The sequence below is a fragment of the Colias eurytheme genome, chromosome 15, assembly GCF_061535395.1.
Source record: "Colias eurytheme isolate Ceu_HAF_F1 chromosome 15, ilColEury1 Martin Lab GWU primary, whole genome shotgun sequence".
Lineage (NCBI taxonomy): Eukaryota > Metazoa > Arthropoda > Insecta > Lepidoptera > Pieridae > Colias > Colias eurytheme.
Window position 1 is genome coordinate 10,136,253 of NC_142994.1, and position 21,913 is coordinate 10,158,165.

The window sequence follows — 21,913 nt, forward strand, 5'->3', positions numbered from 1 at the left end:
ATTAGATTAATATCTGCATTAAATTAATATCCACGGGACTTCAAATCCAGGACTTGAAGTTTGGGCAGAAATGAAATCCCTACGTCTCGTGTGGTTTCAATAAAATGAAATTTATTTTCAAATCCCGTAGCTTCAGGCACGTGACATCCGGATAAAACAAGATATGTGTGTTATTTTTATCCGGGTACCAATGAGACTAACGATATTGCAAACTAATCCGGACTATATAATCTCTCTGTGTTTTCATTCGGGTCCGATGAACCGATTTTGCGAAAGATAAGTGACAAACATCTGTCCATTCTCACAAGTTCTTGCGTTAATATGAGTACTGTCATTAAGGGCCGATTTTTCAATGCTTGGATAAAACTTATTCGTCGAATAATGTATAAAACTACCATTTTAAAAAAGTATTCTGATTGCCCGTATTTGACAGTTTACGTGACATTTTAATATTATCGTGTAATACTTTATTGGACGGATAAGTTTTATCCAAGCATTGAAAAATCGGCCCTTATAGGAGTAGGATTAAAAAAATAAGGTATAAATTAAATCTACATGAACATAGTCTCAGGTTGTTTTTATTCATAAAACAGTCGACTGAGCATATAACAAGCTGAGGCTGAAAACGGATAACAATTTTTCCTGGGATGACACCGGGATTGATTTATCACTCGAAATATTACAGGGAGCCGTTACTTGATGTTATATTTTTTATGCAAGAATTTGGAAGCCCTATTTTACACACTTTAGGTTAGAAAATTACTAGTAGCTTCCACACAGTCACAGAGCGAACAGCCTCGTGAAGCAATTGCTGCGCGAAGCAGCCCGGTCAATGTGGACGTGACTCGGAAGAAGAAAACATGTTCGCTGTCATTTTCCTCTGCCGAGGCATGTGCACACTGACAGAGCTGCTTCGCGAGGCTGCTCGCTTTGTGTAGAGCCGTCTAATGACGTGCTATATTAATTCCAAATACATTTAATAATGGGCCTAGGTAAAGATCATTTCTATGTGATAAGCCATTACTTCTCAAAATAAACTAGAATTCAATTCAAACACCCATTTAATCCTTAACACAGCCCACAGGGGTCAGCTAGTTACATAATATACAAGAATAGAGGTTAATTTAAGCAAGATATATGATAATAAAATACTCTGACATTATCTGCACGGTCGAAGAGGAGGGTCTGAATATATTGTTAGCATTCGGCTTAATGTAATATTAAAATGGTTTTATAGGCCCTGATTTAGAAGCCTAGCCTTCGCCGTAACCGCAGCCCGGGGCGATTTTATTTAAATAATTGAACATTTACATTACATGTACGCAGATTATGAATAAATTAATGTTATTACCTGGAGGATGTGTGATAAATATTCTTATCAAGTTTATAGCACTTGTTTATTCAATGTACTGTAGTAAATATTAAATAGGTTGTTAGGTAACCTTCTTGAATAGTTTAATAACGTTTTGATGACTAGCACGAAGCTTTAGGTTTATTTTTAGCCTAATCTATTAACCATGTTCTTGATATAAGGTTAAGCGCCGACCTAGAGGTTCTGAATCGATGAAAGGTAAAGGAAAAATGCACTAATGAGACGCACAATACATTTTCATCGTCATAAGTTGGAATGTCAACAATGAATACCCATTTGAGTAGAATATCCATAACAAAGATAAATTTTTCGTTTGTATAAATATATACATTAATAAAACCTTCTCCCATCAGTATTTTAGATTTAAATTTCACCTAAATAATTTTTCTTTAATCAAAATAATCACAATCAATAATTACAACGCTACACCAATGTCGCTCGCGCGACTAACTGTCGCCAGCATTCCCACGTAAAAGCAAGTAAACAAACTAGCCAGCTAATGGCCCAATAGTTTGACACCTCGTAAACTACGCCATTGTCTTGCCACAATGCTGTCGATCTGAAATATCGCCAGATCCGTGATCGTGTTTCGGTGTTTTATGATGTCGGGATGAAGCCAGTCTTGTTAATTTTAATAACTTATACATTATGGTTGCAGAGCAAATAATGATGGGATAGTGAAAATCCAACAGATTAAAAACTTGTTGCTAAAAATCCAGTTTTTTTAGTTGTAAGATTTTCACACCGACCACTGCACCTGTCAAGAAAGAGTAATGTATGGATGAATGAAATATTTTCCGAACTAAAAAGCAAAAGTATAACATGAAACAATAGTTTCAAAACTGAAGATTGTTTTACGAACAACAGTGCAACAAGTGGAAAGTCGAAGAATGAACAATAACTACTTGGAAACAATAACTTCGCAGGAAAATACTTCAACACCTTCGTCGTAATCTGTTCAAAGAAGGTTCTGGAATAGCTTCCATAAGAATTTTTAAATAAAATCAAGTCTTAAGACTAATTGACGGGTATTAGAAAAATGAGAGGCTATACAAACAACTGCCGTATCTCCGTTGGACACTAACTACAGTCCGTAATCAGAATCTGTTTCCAATTCAGGTCTAATGATCGATCATACCTATAGTTCTAATTTGTCAGAAGTCGCTGAGAATTATACCATTGTCTCCTAATTAAGCTTTTAGATAATTCTGCAATACATATGAATTGAACATAATTATCTAAGATGCACACCGCATTAATGATGTAATACCGCTACTTTGCAAGTCCAAGTAAAACATCTTCGCTAATACGCAACAAAGATAAATCAAGGTTAGAGGTGCGTTTTAAAGTTTCAAATCAAACAACTAAGCCAGCTTAGTACTAATCGGGCTAAGCTCTGTTTGCTGAAACAATATTGGCTTAGTTTATCACAATGGAAAACAGATTCTTTTCTTTCTCAGGGGAGCAAATATTGACGTCATGTGTACGAGGTGACCTTTGCGATATTGTCGCGAGATAATTTTCTAAGAAATATTGGCTTGGGCTTTGAACTTTCATAAACTTGAAGTGTCTTTACTGAAATTGATAGTGTTCAATCTAGTCTAGACCGAATTGGCGGTTTTGAAGTGATTATTAAAGCAAATTTGTACAATTTTTAATTAGAAATTTAAACTTCGTTAATTAACACTTTAGGCTGTATTATTTTAAGCATAACAAAAAAATATATTTTATTATATAATTTTGTTTATCTTATACTTACAGTTTGTATAATTATATTATACAAAAAACTGGTATGCTACATTATTTGAACGATTGTAGGTATATTTGTAGAGGTGGTTGAAGAAAAGCTGCACTGAAAGCTATCAAGGCAATTTTATCTTCCAGTTCTTATTTTAAATTCAGTACATATTTGGAAATTATTTCTGTCTGGGACACAATTATTATCGAGTCTGCATCTGTGCCACAACAGTCAGATATAGACAAATTTATAATATATTCTATAATAACGAATAAATTATTGCAGCGATGACTAACTAGTTGGAATTGTATTTGGCTACCGATACCAAATCTGGCAATGCAGGTAGTTGCATAATTTAAATTAACCTAAACGAGTCCCGCTGTGCCGGAATTAAAATTAATTGAAATTCTGCGTTATTGTGTAATTATTTCGATGTTTCAATTGGGATGTTTTGCAATATGTTATAATATTTCAAAAGATCTGTAACCTGTACTCTTTCTGTGCAAGCAATATATTTATGACGTCATAAATTATACTACTTTCTGACAACAATCTCCAAGAGTAGTTCAGTGGTTCAGATTGCTGGCGGATTCCTTATTGGGTTATTGCTTATTACTTGTTACATTATCACTGCCAACAGCTGTGATTATCAAATTATGAAATGAGTCAAAAAGGGCTAGTATCTGAAGCATATACCAATATCAAAATTCATAAAATTAACAGCTATGTGCTAATTATTCTTTCCGTCGGTGTGTATGTCTTCTTATTTTTATCTTTTATTTCTAGAGTGAGCCGGTTGCATCATACAATGTAGAACCTTTGTGTCCTTAATTATCTAGATACGATACCAGTAAAATTTCTCACACGAAAACAAAAGCCTCTATTCTGGCAACCTATTATGGATCTTATTAATTCAGCTTAGAATAGAAAATTGAACAGCGAAAGTGTATTGAGATGCCGTTTCTGGCAATTGCTGGACAAACACTGATGCATTCTGTATACCTTTATGTTTGTACAGATGGACCGCTCGGAACTTATATCGCCGTTATGTAAACTTATGTATGTATGCGTAGATTCTATCGATGGGAAATATAGTGATGTTTAGAATTATTGGAATGGCTGCTATTCATTTTAGAACGAGACCATTCTACATTAAAGTTATGGGATAAGGGAAGCTCAAAACTTTGGTTTAGACATTAAGAAGTTTCCAAAAGTACCTGCATATAGAAAACTTACAAACTTATCAAGAATTTTTAACCCATTTTATGTCCGAAATATTGCAACAACATATAAGTATGTTTACATTTTGTGTATGTTAATTACTGTGCGATAAAGTACCTATGTATTACTAGCTAACAAATTGTTTTTGAGCCCTGTTTTTTAGTAAAAGTATACATATTTATATACTCGCTTTTATCATAAAAAGCTTTATAAAATTTAACATACCATAAAACGTTTCTGATATTATTAACGTTGTAATGCGATCGTGACATAGTTCGCGCCAATCTGCTCAACTTCCACTCGAACGTAATGAAAAAGGGATCCGTTTAAAATAAACTTAATGAATTTCAATCAGGAACACTGAATTGTTATTGGAAGGATAAAGTGCTGTTTGTATGGAAATATATTCAGTATTTTATTAGTTTTATATTGTTTATGCTGATGGCAAAGTGGATTGCATAACATCCGCGATAATATTGTGATTTTTTTTATAATATAATCATAAAAATGTGCGAGGAATAATATAAAAATACTTTATTTACTTCTTAACATTATACATTAATTCCTAGTTAAAAGATTTAAACCATACGGAAGTTTTTAAAAATATTATCTGAATCAAGTTTAATAAAGAAAAACTATAGTTCTACCACTACCTATTTGATTTGTAAAGTTTATAATTTGTATTTAATTATTTGAAACTAAAAATTTAACAAAAAACACTTAAATCATAATTTTAATTTAATTTATTTTATTTTATATCCAGTTTAATCCGAGACAGTTTCCATATAAGTATGTGTCACAGTAAAGTGCTTCACGCATGAATCCAGTCTCGCACATGCAAATTTAAGTGACATTTTAATTAATTTCTAGTGCAAATTTATTCTAGGAAATTGTATCCCCAGAAGTAAATTCCGTATAAGAAACATATTCTATTGAAATCATATACCAGAAACTTATTGAGATAAAAACACAACTGAAGTATACAGTTTTGTTCATAAAGAAGTGATTACTTTTTGTTTGCCTAAGTACTGTACCGAGTAGAAATTAACAAAAAACGTTGTATACAGTTTACGTTACTTAAAATTCCAGTAGTCGCTCTGTCTAGACTATAACCGGACAGACATTTTGATTTTATCTCTCCTGCATGTCACACAAATTTTACGATACGTACCCATTGCCGAATTTACATGTCCTACTAACGATTAACTATTGAGTAATCCTATCGGATCCTAGTTTGTAGAGGGCAATCTGAAGGACAAATGTACATAATATCATATTATAGGTAGTTATAGTTAATATATCATAAATTCGGAAGTAGGAAATTCTGCCACCGATATTATATTATGCCTGGGACGAATCAAATGTATATCAAAATGTATATTTGTATTGCGTATTGAAGAACGAAATGACTCCGTTTTATCATGAAATACTAACTAGAAGGGTGTGAAATAAGGGTCGTAAATTTGTATGGGGAACAATTGTCGCTTGGTAACGTGAATACACGCGAGCGACGGGCTAAAGGTAGTGCAATAAAGAGGTGTCACTGACAGATTTGAACGCAAAATAGGTTTAAAGAATCATTTATTCTCATTTAAAGACTTAAAGCTAATTACATGAGAATAACATAACAAAGTAAATAAATAATCTAACATTATTGTCTATAGAACCTTCTAATTCTATACATTTCTGAATTCCCGTATTCGCAGTTATCTTATTTCGAAGAAAAGTTGAATTAAGGCGTTGCAAACATGTTGTTAACATGTTGCGACCAAAAATGCGTGTTGCAGAGGTTGTAGAAAAGTTCTCGCCGGAGGAGCGAAAACATTTGACAAAAAATGTTTTCAGCAAATTGTTGATCAACAAATGTTTACCATGAATCCATTATGGTGGCTTTAGTACGTAAATAGCAGTAAGGTATTTTTGAATTGTTAATACGGGATAGTCGTGTATTACAGTTAGTTATAAAGACGGATAGGGGTCACCTGGAACAAGGTCGCTCTTCGCTCGTATATCGAATGTCTCCGAGTCTCAGGTGAACTAACGATGATAATTATCTTGGAAATCTTAGGGAAAATACAGCGCGCGTCGTGTTTCAGTTGGATCGGGTTGTAGTTTCTCTATATTAAATTGCAAATTACGTAATCAAATCATTTTGTCTAGTTGACGCATACTGCACTGTTATTTTTCTTGTTTACCATTCGTAATTTTCTAAGCTATTTTCTCCTCAATAAACTTTACAAAATGTATAACCAAAGTCAATTTTATTATTATCAAATGTATCGTAGTTACGCGAAATAGTTTACAAAAATACGAAGCAAGACAGCACCTTTTAACAATTGCTAATCTTCCAGTAGTTAATAGCTGCGATTCTATTAACAAAACATTCCCATTGTTAATACATTACTTATCACCACAATTCCACACCAATTATTCACGGTTCGAGCACATGAACACGAACATGCACGTATGTATTCATATTTCTTCAATTTGCATGATACCGTCCTTTGCAACCTGTTAAGTGACGTCACTCTATGATGCAATTCGCTAAATTTTATGTAACATACTATTTACGTACCATATATTTGATGATTAATAGCTGTTGTAAGATGAATTATTTGATAACACGCAGCCGACGGACAATGGGACGCAGTGGCAACACTTTTAATCATTTATTATGTAAGTCGGCCAAGTAATATCGTGTGGCCATGGTTGGGAAAAATAAACACTTAATTGTATATGCTCCAATTTCATGGTTTGTTATTTGGAGTGATTGTTCAACGCTTAGTTACACATTTACAACTGAGATTGACACTTATAATGTGCTTATAATTTAAAGAGATGAATGACGAAGTTTTGATGGGATGATAAGCCAAAATAACTTTATAAGGACGCTTGATGTTGAATACCTATAAATCGTGGATATTGCGATATTAATAAGGTTTTTATAAGAACAAAAGAAACAGAACACACTTCCAATTGCGAAAATGAAAAGGGCAGTGAATAATTGTTTGAGTTTCATAGAAAACTCTCGACATGTAACATGAAGCGATGAGAAGCCGTGGGCGGAAAGATAGTCAATTACTGCAAAAAGTTTTTTAAACTTTTTCAACTTGCTATTGAAATAAATTGGTAATAAAATACCCAAGCTTATTTCTGTTTGTTTAGTTAAACCGAAGTTGATAACATTTAATAATTTAAACACCGAACTGGCGAAATTGTTCAAATTGCGCAAATTGTTGAACTCCACAAAATCGAATTCGAATCAATCAGCGCGAAACGAAAATCTAATTTATCGAGAAAATTTATGATTAAGCTCCGATGGGCAAATTAAATAAATGTAAGAAAATATTGGGGTAAGGACAAAATCTAATTTTCTACCTAAGTAATGTTATTATTGGCCAGATTTGTATGTACATGCCGTGTTGAATTTTAAATGGAAGCGCAAAGTTATAAGTCTAGAGACCTATTTATTCCCCGACCTAACTAACATACTTATGAGACTCATTTGACAACCCTTGAGCGAGTAATGAGATCCTCTGAGTTGTGACAACAACGTAGATATACTACTTGATTCTTTTTACAAAAGAGTGATTTACTAGTGTTACAGCATTAATATGTTTGTATGTACATTAAAATTAGAAGTAGTAAGTAGTAGCAACTGCTGATTTCTCTTAAAAGTTGTTTGAAACATATTCGTGTTTTTCTTTACCCACATTTATTTTAATCCATCTATTTCACGCATATCTCGTTTGATTTCCATGATGTTAAAAAGCTATACAAATCTACACAAGCGTAATGTTCCGACCATTTCGGCAGTTCTGACAACATTAAGATTATTACAGTATACTTTCGCGAATTACATTATCAGGAGAGGTCTTAATAAAGCAGTAGTCGTCAACATTTCCATATAAGTCGCAGTGAACTTTTTTGACCGACTTAAAGCGGACACGTTTTAACGGGAGATTAAAACCTGAACATTACATAAGCTCGGTTCTGGTTATCTTTTAAGTTTGCTCAAAGATACAATTTGTACGCTAATCTTCACATTGAGTTGAAGTGAGTGAGTTGTCGGTATGAGTTGTTTAATACTGTAACGGGATCTTATTAAACAAGATGTCATAAAGTGTGGTCAATGCCGGAAGAGTAATAATATGTTTGTTTTTATTTTCTGCCAGTATATTCCATTTCCATGTGTGATTTTGCTGTTGTTGATTTCCAAATGGCTGTGACATTATCGAAGGACTGGCTGTGACTTTTTTTCATAAAATGCATGCTTTTTTGGGACTGCTTACTTTGAAAATTGTATTCTTCTTTTTGGAGTGAAACTTCTTTATCGGGGTTGGAAAAAAATTAAGTGTAAAATTTTTTCGTTACGCGTGACATTTTCCGATACGCGCCATCTTGTTATTATCCCTACCACGCGTGATTCGACGTATTCTGTCAAGTTGCATATAGTAAATTATTTTTTGAAAAATAAGGTCATAAAGAAATTTCACTTCTTACGTACACGCACACATTTTTATTTCATTTCATTATGTGTTTTTGTTATTTGTATATGTCTTAGTCAAATTATACGAAGTATCGTATAAATCCGCAAAATTAGGTCTTCGTTACTTTCATTTCATTATTAGGTTATATCCAAAGTTTTAATCAAAGATTTATCTTTCATTCAAGTTCGTTAAGCCTATAAGGTAAACGGTCGCAAATTGTAAAATCGTCTAGACTAAAGGTCCAGGTTGTTAGTCAGATGAGATGACCTAGGGCATTCGATTCATCAATCAAATTAAGAGGGGAGTTAGGCCATTACGTTGTCTAGATAGCTTTTCGATTCTTCTGAGCTGGGTACATACATTTGTATGCAATTTACAATGTTGTTTGCTTGCTGAATATTAAAATGTGAATTTATTGCCGCTATTTACATAAATATTTGGTGGAATACATTATGCAAGTCGATATAACAAGTTATATCAAGTTTATACGATATTTGGGTCTGTTACTTTTATTATTGAAACGATTTTTATAAAAATTCAATGTTTCTTAATTTGACTTAAATGAAAGTAAAAAAGAACGGACACGTTCCGATCAATTGGTTTTGTAGTCGATTTAACAACAAGCAAAATAATTAATATGACATGGGACTCCTGTCCGTCTTTTAACATATCTATCGAGTATTATGAAAAGCATTATATCATACTTAATTGCAATAAAAGAAATGTATCATATTTCTTGAATAATTGCACTACCTAATATAGTTTAATGATACACGTAAAAGGTTTCTAAATCTCTTTTAAGACTGATTTTAGTCTAAAGACTTAATCCTTCAGGGGTTGAAATGAAAAGATTAGCTTCACATCTTATTTTTCAAGTTTCATCCGCTCATAATAAATCATAGATGTATCGATTTTCAGCGAGCGAGCCGAGTGTTCGTAACTCCGTCTATTCAATTAATCACTGAGAATCGATATCCAATACTAAGGAGGCTTTGAAAGCACTAGTCTATAGAGTATCAGTGGCCATTGTTTTAGTTATAATTGAATTTAAAACTGAACTTTTTTAATTTTAAACACACGTTTTATTGCTTGTTATAAATTACTGTAAATTAAATTTAGAAATATGCATTGCTATATTATAACATGTGTTGTAAATGTTAATGTTTCAAATGATGATTACATAACATTCTTCAGGTTTTATTGCAATCGTAAAAAGTAGTGGCCTTTATGTTACTTATCAATCTCTATTAAAAATAAACGTAAGAAGGTATACGTATTCTCTATACATAGTAAGGTTTCTGTTAAAATTGCAGCCATAACATGATAACCATCAATTTACCCTTGAAATAAATCTTTTAATCATAATATTTTAATTTCCCGTTCAAAGCCTCGAAGTAAGCTTAACAGTAGTTGATATCGATTTCCATACACCGTATTAAAGTAATATGATGAAAGTAATACAAGAAGTAATACACATATTGTGTTTCGGAGCAGCCTCCGTGAAGTTCAGTCGACCTTGTGTGTGTTTCGCGGAACATTTTCTTTAGGGGTAATAAATATGTATATGTCAAGATATATGATAGGTATACATACGTATACGTCGGAGTATTGATAATATAATACTATATTATCAATACTCCGACGAATTTTTAAATACGCGGAGGTAAAATACAGGTCTATCGATGTACAAATTGATGAATTTGATATTTTTGGTTTTATGGCATTCAAATACTTTATAAATATAAATTTATGAAGAATGGAAAAAAAATATTTCTGGCCGGAAATGGGTGGCCGAGTTGGTCATTCATCCACCCCGGATTGGCGTGAAAGCATGCGGGTTCGAGTCCCGCCTCGCGATCTAATTTTTTCTATTCTTTATAAATTTATATCTATATTTATATTTACCTATATGTTACTGTTAAATACAATTTACAGACATTGATGCAAACATTACTTATATTTTGGTAGTGGTAGACCGAGTGGGCTATAAAAAAAACTTGCCAGAACGGTCCCGTCAAAAACCAATTAAGCTATCACAGTTACACGAATCCAGAACGGAAGCTGTGCACAGAAACACGGAGTTTTAAAACAAAACCCTTCAAAATTGGGGCATGTCGCTGACGTTTTTATACGAATACGTAGATTGTAACTTGGTGAAATTACAAAGTGAGTGCCGTGAGTGCCGTGAGGCCGTTGTAATGTAATGAGGGCTATTCTTGGATCTAGGACGAGCCTGGATGCCTATCGAGCCTTAACTGGGTTGTGGTGATGGCTAAGTGAGCTGTGAACGCGGAAGAGTTAAAGGATTGTGCATGCGTGATATTGTATTATTTGTTTGAAAATTTTATGAATGGGAGAATGGGTAATCGATTTCGTGGTTCGTCTGATGGCAAGCGTTCTACCGTTCTATAGATGTTTCTGATGATGTGTTTGCTGTCTTTATTTATATTGTTTGATTGATACAATAATTGATAAAATATATTGAATATTGGTAGTTTCATGTTGACGTTTTTTCCAACACTTATTATTGCTAATTGCATGCTACGCAGTCCTCATAAAAATGCCCCCATCGTCACATAATATTAATTATACATCAAACATCGATTACATTTACAAAATATACAAATAAAATACAGATAGACCAATCTATTATGTAGTAGAATAATCATGCTCTTGTATACTTGGACAATGGTTGCTCATTGCGAAGGAATGGAACAGACATACAAGACGAAATTAACATAGCTTGCTAGTACACACCATAAGGGAATCAATGAGCAGCAGCCAGCAAGTAAGGACTAAGGACATCGTATTAGGTACACTGGGGAATCAAATATTAACGAGGCAATATTAGGGTACCAAATGCTCTGGTCTACTCTGAATGTTACATTATTAATTCGTTGTCTTGTGTTGTGATGTATCATAATACACTGTAGTATACCTAATGCAGATTCCTCAGTCACAGAATCAAGAGAACTTTTAAAAATATTAAGAGAATTTTAATCTTTCATTGATAAACAGTCAAAAAGCAAATTAGGTTCGAGTAGGCGGAGGGTAGAAGCGAGTCTGGTAGGAAATTATATCGATAATTAATTTCTTAAACCTTATACCGATAAATATTTAGGTTGCACATTAATTCTCAGATAAGATATAGTCTTAAAAGGTCCATTTATTAAGACAAAATAATATAATATGTACACATAGAATATAATTTAACATAACACATATACTAATACACATAAATACGAACATAAAGAAATAGAAGTGATAGGAAGGAACCACCGGTATCATCGCGGGGTTGCATGCTTGGCTTCTAAAGAAATGTGTTGTTTACTGACATATAAAATCTTAAAAAATGCATACATAGTGCTTCTATCCTTGTCTATCGCACACAAAGAAGAGAGATAGCTATAGCAACTGCAACAAGAGGTGCGAGTGTTAATCAGGTGACCCGCATGTTCATTTCTTTGATAAAAAGTGCAAACTTGAAAGTACCTTTCTTGCATCTAGGCTTGGAAATTGTTCTACATTGATATATGTAGGTATCATTTCGTTTTGCCTTAGTGTCTCTGATAAAATAAATACTATTTTACTATTTTTGCTCAAAACTATTGCCCCGTGAAGTTAGTTATATTTTCCAATGATTCAAAATTATACTTTTTTCTTCGGAGCAGCAAAGTTATTTTCAATGAAGTGATTCGCATTCATTGACATCAAACCAGCAATTCGATAATTGAATGCATCCATCAAAAACTACACAAACTAAACTATCCTGAAAGGTTCTTGTATTTACCCTCTGCCCTACTTTCCAAGCTCATTTCAACACATTCCTCAAGAGAAGCCATAGGTACATGCGGACATTCCTAGTAAATCGCTGATGCATGCAGGCTAGGGTTAATTAAGTCACATACCCGGTACCAAGTGGCCACCTGTTGGTCCAATCACCACCGGAAACAATATACATACATATATTAATCGTTATTTATACATACATGGTAAAATTATATATAATTTAAGGTTAGTGTTGTTATTTTGATATTATTTAATGATTCACAGGTTTAGTCCTAATCTAAACGAAAATTAAAAGTTTAAATATCAATAGTGGAAATGTTTCAATCTAGATTTCTAACAGACATATAGGAAGTTCATTCATATACCCATTTCTACAAGAACCACATGACTCTTAAATAGGTGTGTCAACGTAGGTTGACACACTCTTATATAGGTGTTTTAACCTACGCACACGTGGTAAAACCTACATAATAATATTAAATACATAACAGGTAATAAGTACACATAATTGGATTAATTGTAAGTTTAATTAAATTATGAATATATTAATAATGTGAAAATGATAGTACATTTTTCGCATAATGTCGAAATTATGCTTTAAGGCTGTTCATATTTTGAATTCCACTTAAAAATTTAAATTATAAACGTATACAAAGGCAAAAGTATGGGAATGGTTTACAAACACCGTTGAAACCAGTGCTTATGGTTAAATATTCTCAAATTATGTCCAAATAATGACTTAAAAAGCTGTTCGTCCTTTGAATTCCACACTGTATAAACTATCTTAGATAGTCTATAGTCTATACGTACCTACTATAAGTTAATAAATAGTATGGGAATGGTTTTAACAAACACCGTCGAAACCACTTTACACTGCTATGGTCTAATGCGAAATCCTTGTACAACGGAGCATCCCCATGCGAGTTTTATTTGAACTTTGAAGTTTGAAGTACGTTTTTGTAAAACATAAATAATGGTAGGTATGTTAAAAATGTTGATTTATGTGAGTATATAAAATTAAAATATAATTTTCAATTCAATTACTAGAGATGAAGGTTATTTGTGTATCGTTAATTAAAATATATTATCGGTGAATGTGAAATATTTTATTGTTGAAGGGTGAATAATCTACTTTTTTATTTTTATAAAACAATACTCTAAAATATGCATATTTATTTCTATTAGCTATGATGATAGAGAGAAAGTTATTCAAATCCTCTGTTAATTAATCGCAGTTTAATAAATGTAAGTACCTTCAAGTAAATTAAATAGAAAACAAAAAAGAGTAAGGAATAATGAAAATGCAAATTAAATTATAATAAAGAACGAGGGCAATGAGGAAGATCCTTTTATACATAATGTTTTATGTAGTTAGATAATTTTACGAACAATTATAATTTTTTGTCCTGACTTTAACCAGGAAATTTCAAACAGCAATTAATATAATATTACAATTATATAAAGATACGATAAAAACCATAGATAGTAAATTACAAACATTTTAATTTTATAATTGATTTATCTACAGTGGTCATCAAAAAAATCGACCCAACTGTATTTTGACGGAAAATTGCGGTTTTCTCACAAACTAAAGAAATAAATTGCTTGTAAACTGAAATTATTAATTAAACTTCCATATTTACACGAATTTAAATACATGAAATTATTACAAACATAATGAAGGTGGGTCGATTTTTTTGATGTCCAGTGTAGTAAACATGGTAGAATGAAACTTGCATTTTCTACAAGACTTCGAGAGTACATTCAACTAATACTTTTTTCGGTATTAACACATAACTGTAAATCTCAATATATCTAGTACTCTCATTGTATGTATTAATTTCCCACACACGGAACAGTTAGTGAGGGATCGGCGTGACCATCGGCCACGCTTGAAGAATTAGATAACGGTTGAACCGGTCTAGTGTTTGATTTTTCCTAGAAGAAATCAAATAAGAAATAAATAGGTGGTTGGGAAGCGCTTCCTGTGTAGTATTGTTAGGGTATATGCTTGGTTGTTATGTGGATCTTTCTTATTATAGGTGTTTCTGGAGTTTGAATGTACGTAAGAATCGACATAACTACTGCTAGAGATAGTGAAATATCATGTCTCCTTCTTTCTATATTCAAGTGCTGCTATTCGAGGTTGAATGTACTTAAAATAATCGATATTACTACTACTAGAGATAGTGATGTGTCGCGTTTCCTTGTGGTAGATGCATCATACTTGTACAATGTACATGTGTTACAATTTTGGTTAGTATCGCGAAATAAAACTAAGGACTCGGTTCTACGGTAAAGCATTCACTATGCGAAGGAAGTGGACGAACATTCTATTCAGTAATTTCTAAAGAAGTATAAAATAATAAGGAAAATTCTATTGATAGGAAGAAGCATTTTCGAATCACTGTGTCGTCTCAACTAGGCCAGTAGGCTAGGTGGAAATAAATTATTAATTTGCATAAATCTATTCATAGTTTATCAGGAAAAATGGAACAAGACTTTTAATTATGGCGGTATGCATTGTATATATTTATAAGATAACAGCGGGTTGTTTCAATTAATTGAAAATAGCACAATTAGTTTCATCCATACTAATATTATAAATGCGAAAGTAACTCTGTCTGTCTGTCTGTTACTCATTCACGCCTAAACTACTGAACCAATTTGCATGAAATTTGGTATGGAGATATTTTGATACCCGAGAAAGGGTTACCTATCTTAATCTCGAATTTTTATATTCCGAATATCATAATCCAGAAAACGTTTGGACATTTTTTCATAACCCCGAATTTTAAAATTTCGAAGTTTTGTTTGCCATCGCAACTCCGAATTTCATTTGCCCATTTCTTTATTTGTACGACGTTTTACAATCCAGACGAATGAGTTCCAGACATACGAAATCTAAATGCACAAAATCCAGATGACCGTAATCCATATGCACGAAAGCCAGATTTTTAAAACACAAATTTTTGAAATACAGTTAATATATATCCAGACAAACAATGTCCAGATTTTTGAAATTCAAACAAACGATATCCAGCAAAACGTAATCTTTCCAGAGGGTCGCAGCACGAACCTAGAAACTAACCTTCTGAATAGATTTTAACACTTTAACCTTTCTGTAATGGGCAAGTCGGTTCTGGCACTCGCCGGCCGCTGCCGCGGCACGCTCGCTTCGCTCGCTCGGCTTGTGCGTAGGGGGTCACAGTTCAAACCTAACCTAACCTACTGAGTCGAATTTGACACTTAAACCTTTCTGTAATGGGCAAGTAAAACAATCCTACTGAGTCGCATTTGATACTTAAACCTTTCTATAATAGGCAAGTAAAACAATAGCGAGTCAGTTCTAGCGTGGGAGTCGTAGTTCAAACCTAACCTACTGAGTCGACTTTGACACTAAAACCGGTCTGTAATGGACAAGTAAAACAATAAATTTACTTACTGACAATGTTTATTTTCAGTCGATAGTAAAGGTATAATCACGAATCACGATTGTATGGAAATCAAATAAAAAGATTATGAAAATCTGGCAATAGTTTATCTGTTATACGATTATATGGGAACCAAATAAAAAGATTATGATAATTTGGCAATAGTTTATTTGGAAAATGGTACGATGGGAAACAAAAAAAAGTATTCTGAGAATCTGGTATAATGAGATCTGTATTATGAGAATACGGGAAACAAAAAAATACTTTTTAAAAATCTGGTTTTGGTGCATCTGGAAATTGATTCATCTGGGAAATTAAAAAAGGAATTTTAAAAATTTGTCATTCATTACATCTGTCTTTTAAAAGTTCTAACAACCGTTTTCGGGGTTTTAAGATTCGGGTAATAGAAATTCGAGTTTTTAATAGGTTACCCCCGAGAAAGGACATAGGCTATCTTTTATTGCGAAATATGTACCACGAGCGAAGCCGGGGCGGACCACTAGTAAATAATAAATTTATAATAATAATTATTAATGCATATGTACATGATAAATAAAGGTATAGCGACAAAAGAAATATGTATTTGTAATTACAAAAACAACAAAGCGATTTAATTGAAATAGAAACACGATAATTAAATATTAACACGATTGATAAAGAAATAATTGAGAGCTTACATGTACATTAAGTGTAAAAATGTGTAAAATAACAAAATTCCAAAGATTACAAGTATAATATGATAAGTAGATATTTGACTATTGTTTGATTAAATTTTTTTTCATACTTGATAAGGTTTCTAACATTACCTACGAATTTATGGGTAACTTTAATAGGTACTTTGTTCATTTATGATTAACTATCCTTCCGCCCGCGACTTCGCCCGCTTTGCCTAAAACCTAATAAATTATATACTAAAACCTTCCTCTTGAATCACTCTATTACAAAAAACCGCATCAAAATCCGTTGCGTAGTTTTAAAGATTTAAGCATACATAGGGACATAGAGACAGAAAAAGCGACTTTGTTTTATACTATGTAGTGATAATATAGGTAGGTACATACATTCCGAAGTTTTACCAATTAAACATCCCAGTATTTATTGTCAATCTGATGTGATAAACACAGAAATATACCCAATATTTAATAACAAGTCAAGTAAAGTTCGCTCACTACCCACGGACAACATTTTGAAACTTGTAATTCCTTCACAAATTAAACAACAATGTAATGTTGAATAATGTACCTACAATTAAGCAACACGTACATACAAATAAAATAAATTTATATTGTTGACCAGATTTGCAAATATTAAACAATTCTGAAGATTGTTTTTGTAAGCCTTGTTACGAAGAATTACTTCCGAGTTTGGGAAATTTATTAATTTCAATTTTATATTGTCAACTTTTTCATAAAACTTTTAGCTTCAATTTAACTTAGTTTATCCATTTATCATCTATCTATCAGGATGTATAAGCAAAAACCTCAATACGCATGAGCATTACACAGCATACTGCATAGCTGTCGACAGCATTGGATAGATGATGTTATAATGCAGCTTTTATAACTAAAAGGCTTCCCTATACGGAGCGTTTTATCAAATTAAAAGATTATAAAATGAAGATTTAATTATAAAACGAGATGTTGTAAAAAGAAGTAAAATATTTACGTAATTAAATTGTAAACGTTGTTATAAAGATTGCGCAAAAACAGTATAAAACATTAACTTAATTAAAATGTAAATATTTATTGTAAAGATTGCGAGAAAAATAAATGTTTATTTTCAATGACAGTCCATTAGCAATGTTTACAAACATTACAATAAATGTTTATAAAGTTTCAGGTATTTTTCTGATTAAGTGAATTAATTTAAGGAAAAAAATTGGAAAATTTTTAAAGTGATTGTTAATGATAATTAATGGAAAAGATCGCAATCACATAATAATATAAAACGTGACCTACATAGTTCATTTTATTATTGAGATACATATTATAACATTGTACGCAGTTAGAGATTGATGACAGTTTGTCGTCGACATATCAATATATCATCATCTAAGGTTACATACTCATTTAAAATTATAGTGTATACTGCAATCAATAAATATTGAATCTGGCAAACGTTCATATATGACACTCCCAACAAATACATAATATTATATCCTGCACTTATAAACGTAATCTATTTAAATATTAGATTTTAACACACTTTAAACGTGATCTATTCATTATATTAAATAATAGAAAGATTCGACGTTTCCAAATAGACGTAAAATATTCGCGAAGTCTAAATATTTACCACCAATGTAAATAAAAAACCCTGTACGCGTGTAGGCTTCTGTAATGTTACATTAAGTTATCCTCGTGTCCCTTTATTAACAACATTAATAAATTAATTTAGCTACTAAAGAAGCGTTTCCACCGTTCGTGTATATCAAGCCTAAGAGTTTATTGCGATTTACGGCTGTCGTCGGCGTTGTCCCGCCTACAGTCGCGTGGGCCATGGATAAGGGCTATTGAAAATAACAAACTTAATCCCTTTGCTTTATGATACAGAAGCAAACATTCCTTTGGTATTTTATTGATTTATTAAGCGCTATTTATGGACTTGATATAAACAATTTTGATATTAATAGCCTTTCAGAAAAACAAGTTACATGATATTTTCTTAATTAAACCGTAATGAGACAAGATTACTGAATTGGTTCAATTACGTCGTTTATTAAAACCTACACATAAAAAATCTTCTAAATAAGGCATTTTTCTAACAGTTAACAACAGTCAATATTACAAAGTACCTAGCTAATTATTTATCTTATTTTTACTTCATCATCTTGATGTTTTTATCTTTTTTACAGATAATATAAACAATATATGATCAAGTATATCTATAATACATATAAAAATGAATCCCAAAATGTATTGGTAAGCGCATAACTTGAGAACGGCTGAACCGATTTCGTTAATTCTTTTTTTATTATATTCCTTGAAGTACGAGGATAGTTCTTACGTAGAGAAAACGTAAATATGTACCGGGGGCGAAGCCGGGGCGGACTGCTAGTATATTATATAACAAATCAGGTAACCAATTAATAAAATATAACTCATAGAGGTCTATCAAAACATTCACTTAGCAGATCAATAAGGAAAACATCAAAAGCATATTCATTAGAACCATCATGGATTACACTTCGGTCCAAGTGTAATAGGGATTAGTCATTAGACTAATACAAGGGAATAAACCACAGAGTATTTGCAATTCATTGGTATTGATTATATTCCAATTGTTCAGATTGAGTTATTGAAATGTGATTAAACCAATAACTGGGTAATGTTAGGGCTTCAATGAAAAGATGAAAGTTTGAGGATAGAAAAGCTTGGACTATGTGGCCTATCCTAGTTTCTATCTATCACATAATATTAAAAATTTGCATATATAGATAAACATACTAGCACTAGCACTAAAACTTCAAACTGAAGTTCAAGATTCAAATCAATTAAAACTTTTCTTAAACATAGATAACACGTAGATTCTTAGTAACTACTTCACAGTCAAATACAAAATAATATTCGCATCGTATTTTATTCCTTATCTGCGAGAGAATAAGATTAAAAATAATTTATGGACCCGCAGATAATACGCCAAATAAATTAAAACTTTATTCCGCGAACAAATCTAAAGGTGATCGTCGACATATTATTATGTAAATAACTTCATTAACATTTCGTTAGAACCGAACTTGAACCAAAATTGGTCGTAAAGTTGAATATAATCAGATGAGAGATAGCTTGGGAGCATTATGTAATACGGCGTATCTGAGTAACATTCAAATGATTAAATAAATCTAGATGTACCTATATGGTGTGAAGAACCATAAATACATAACATGGTGAAATCACATGAGTAGAAAAAATATGTTTTCTAGTTTCTTGCTTCGTAATATTTAAGTTTTAGTGCAAATTTTTGCAGCTAAACTCTTCAAGCTTATATAACCTTTCTTAATGAAATGGACTGGACTAAGCATCTCCACGTGCGTTATATTGTTTTTCCCCGTTCCCGCAAGAATTTCGGGAAATCCTTTCTTAGCGGATGCCTACGTCCTAACAATTACCTGCATGCCAAATTTCAGCCCGATACATCCAGTGGTTTGGGCTGTGCGTTGATAGATCACTATATCAGTCACCTTTGAGTGACTAGATATAGATAACTAATGCCTATAAGAAATACAACTTACAAGTTAGCAATGGACTATGCTCCCCTATTGCACTTCATTACACGGTCGTTATTGCAATGCCTTATTCTGGCCACACAATCAAAGTGTATCTAACGTTGCGAATACGAGCGTAAGGTCCCCCTTGACCACCGAGCGGCCCGATCGGGCCGCGACACAATAGATTTTCTATTGTGTCTGTGATTCCGGGGACTGATAGGTCATTTAATTAGAATCTCCTCCCAATTACGGGATATTAAACTCTGAATTTATTCCGCTATATCAAATAGACTAAAAGTCTTTTCTTTCCTATTAATCACATATCGCAATTGCAACATAGCTCCCGATAAATTCCCTTACCGGCCGCCACTCACACCGCTTGCACGTGGCCGGCGTGTAAGACGTACAAACGAGACCTTATACAGAACCAGGTCAGCAGCGACGGTGTGATAACCCACTGCAGAGTTAATTGCATACCGATCCGAACGGCCGTCCAAAGCGACATTGCGATTTCGTTTCTGATATTGTTGAGCTTTTTACTTATGTTGAGACTAGTACTGTTAATTATTTTTCCTGTAATAAAGTATTGTAGAGATTTACTATTTATTTGATTTTTATATGTTTAAACTTTAAGGTAATTAAATCCATTTGTTATGGGGGATTGAAAACTAAATTGATTTTTAAACTCAGGTTAAAACTTACAAGCACACACACATACTATTATTAAGATGAGAAAGCCTATGATAAATGATGAAATATGATTCAATTAAGTAGGTATAGTTTGCAAAAATTTTATGTCAAATTTGGTTTCCCTAAATAATTGTTCCCGTTGCATTATGTTCACTTTACAAGTGAACGTATATACGAAAACACTACAAAAGTGTTACAGTTTCACGTTAAACATTTTTATGTCGACACGAGTGAGTAAGTACAATATTATAGTCCACTTAAGAGCTTTAAACAAAAGCTTAAAAACAAAAACGCAAACCAGAGGAATGGCGTAAAACGTCACAATTATAACTCTGAAGTAATACTTTCTGGATCTCTTTGTAAAGTAAATGAGAACAAGATGAAATGCGAGATCGGGATAAACAGTGAAAAACAATAGCGAGATGGAAATGAAATAATTAAGGAGATATGAAGCGATAGATAAATAGACTATTAACTGAGTTTCGTTTATCTTTGCAACTCGTAAAGTCGAGAGTAATGATATAGAATTAAACTGTGTTTATTGTTTCTCTCCTAATACTATGCAATTATGCATTTTCGTTTATACATCGATAATCTTGCAATCTAAGACTCGTGCTCTCCCAAATTTTGTTGGTATTTTCAAATAATATCTACATTTGTTTGTTCTTCTATTTTTCATCTTAAGCAAAACAAAAAATAATCGATATATGTTGCATAAAGCTCAAATATTTATGTGTAATTAAGAATTGCTTAAAATAACGTAACATATTGTTTAATAAGTACCTTAACAGATCAGCGGTGAGGCTGCTTATCTATTATCAATTGAAACTCCTCACAAGACAAGGCGTACTAAAATTTATTACATATACCTACTGCTTATTTATTTATTTATATATGTATAGTGCATTTGCATTAGGGTAATTCCGGATGTCGGGTAATTCGGAAAATTGTGAATACAACTTCAGAGCATCG

At 32.5% G+C, this 21,913-nt stretch overlaps 1 protein-coding gene across 7 annotated transcripts in view; it reads right to left on the minus strand.

The window, feature by feature from the left end:
- Positions 1 to 21,913, minus strand: part of Prosap (SH3 and multiple ankyrin repeat domains prosap) — a 150,750-nt gene that overhangs the window by 64,439 nt on the left and 64,398 nt on the right. For 5 of the 7 annotated variants that reach the window (XM_090110484.1, XM_090110483.1, XM_090110486.1 and 2 more), the window contains one exon: positions 12,730 to 12,747. The exons of the other annotated variants lie outside the window; for them this stretch is intronic. In XM_090110484.1, the coding sequence (XP_089966610.1) occupies positions 12,730 to 12,747 (18 nt within the window). The remainder of the gene's footprint in view (positions 1 to 12,729; positions 12,748 to 21,913) is intronic. 7 annotated transcript variants of the gene reach the window in all.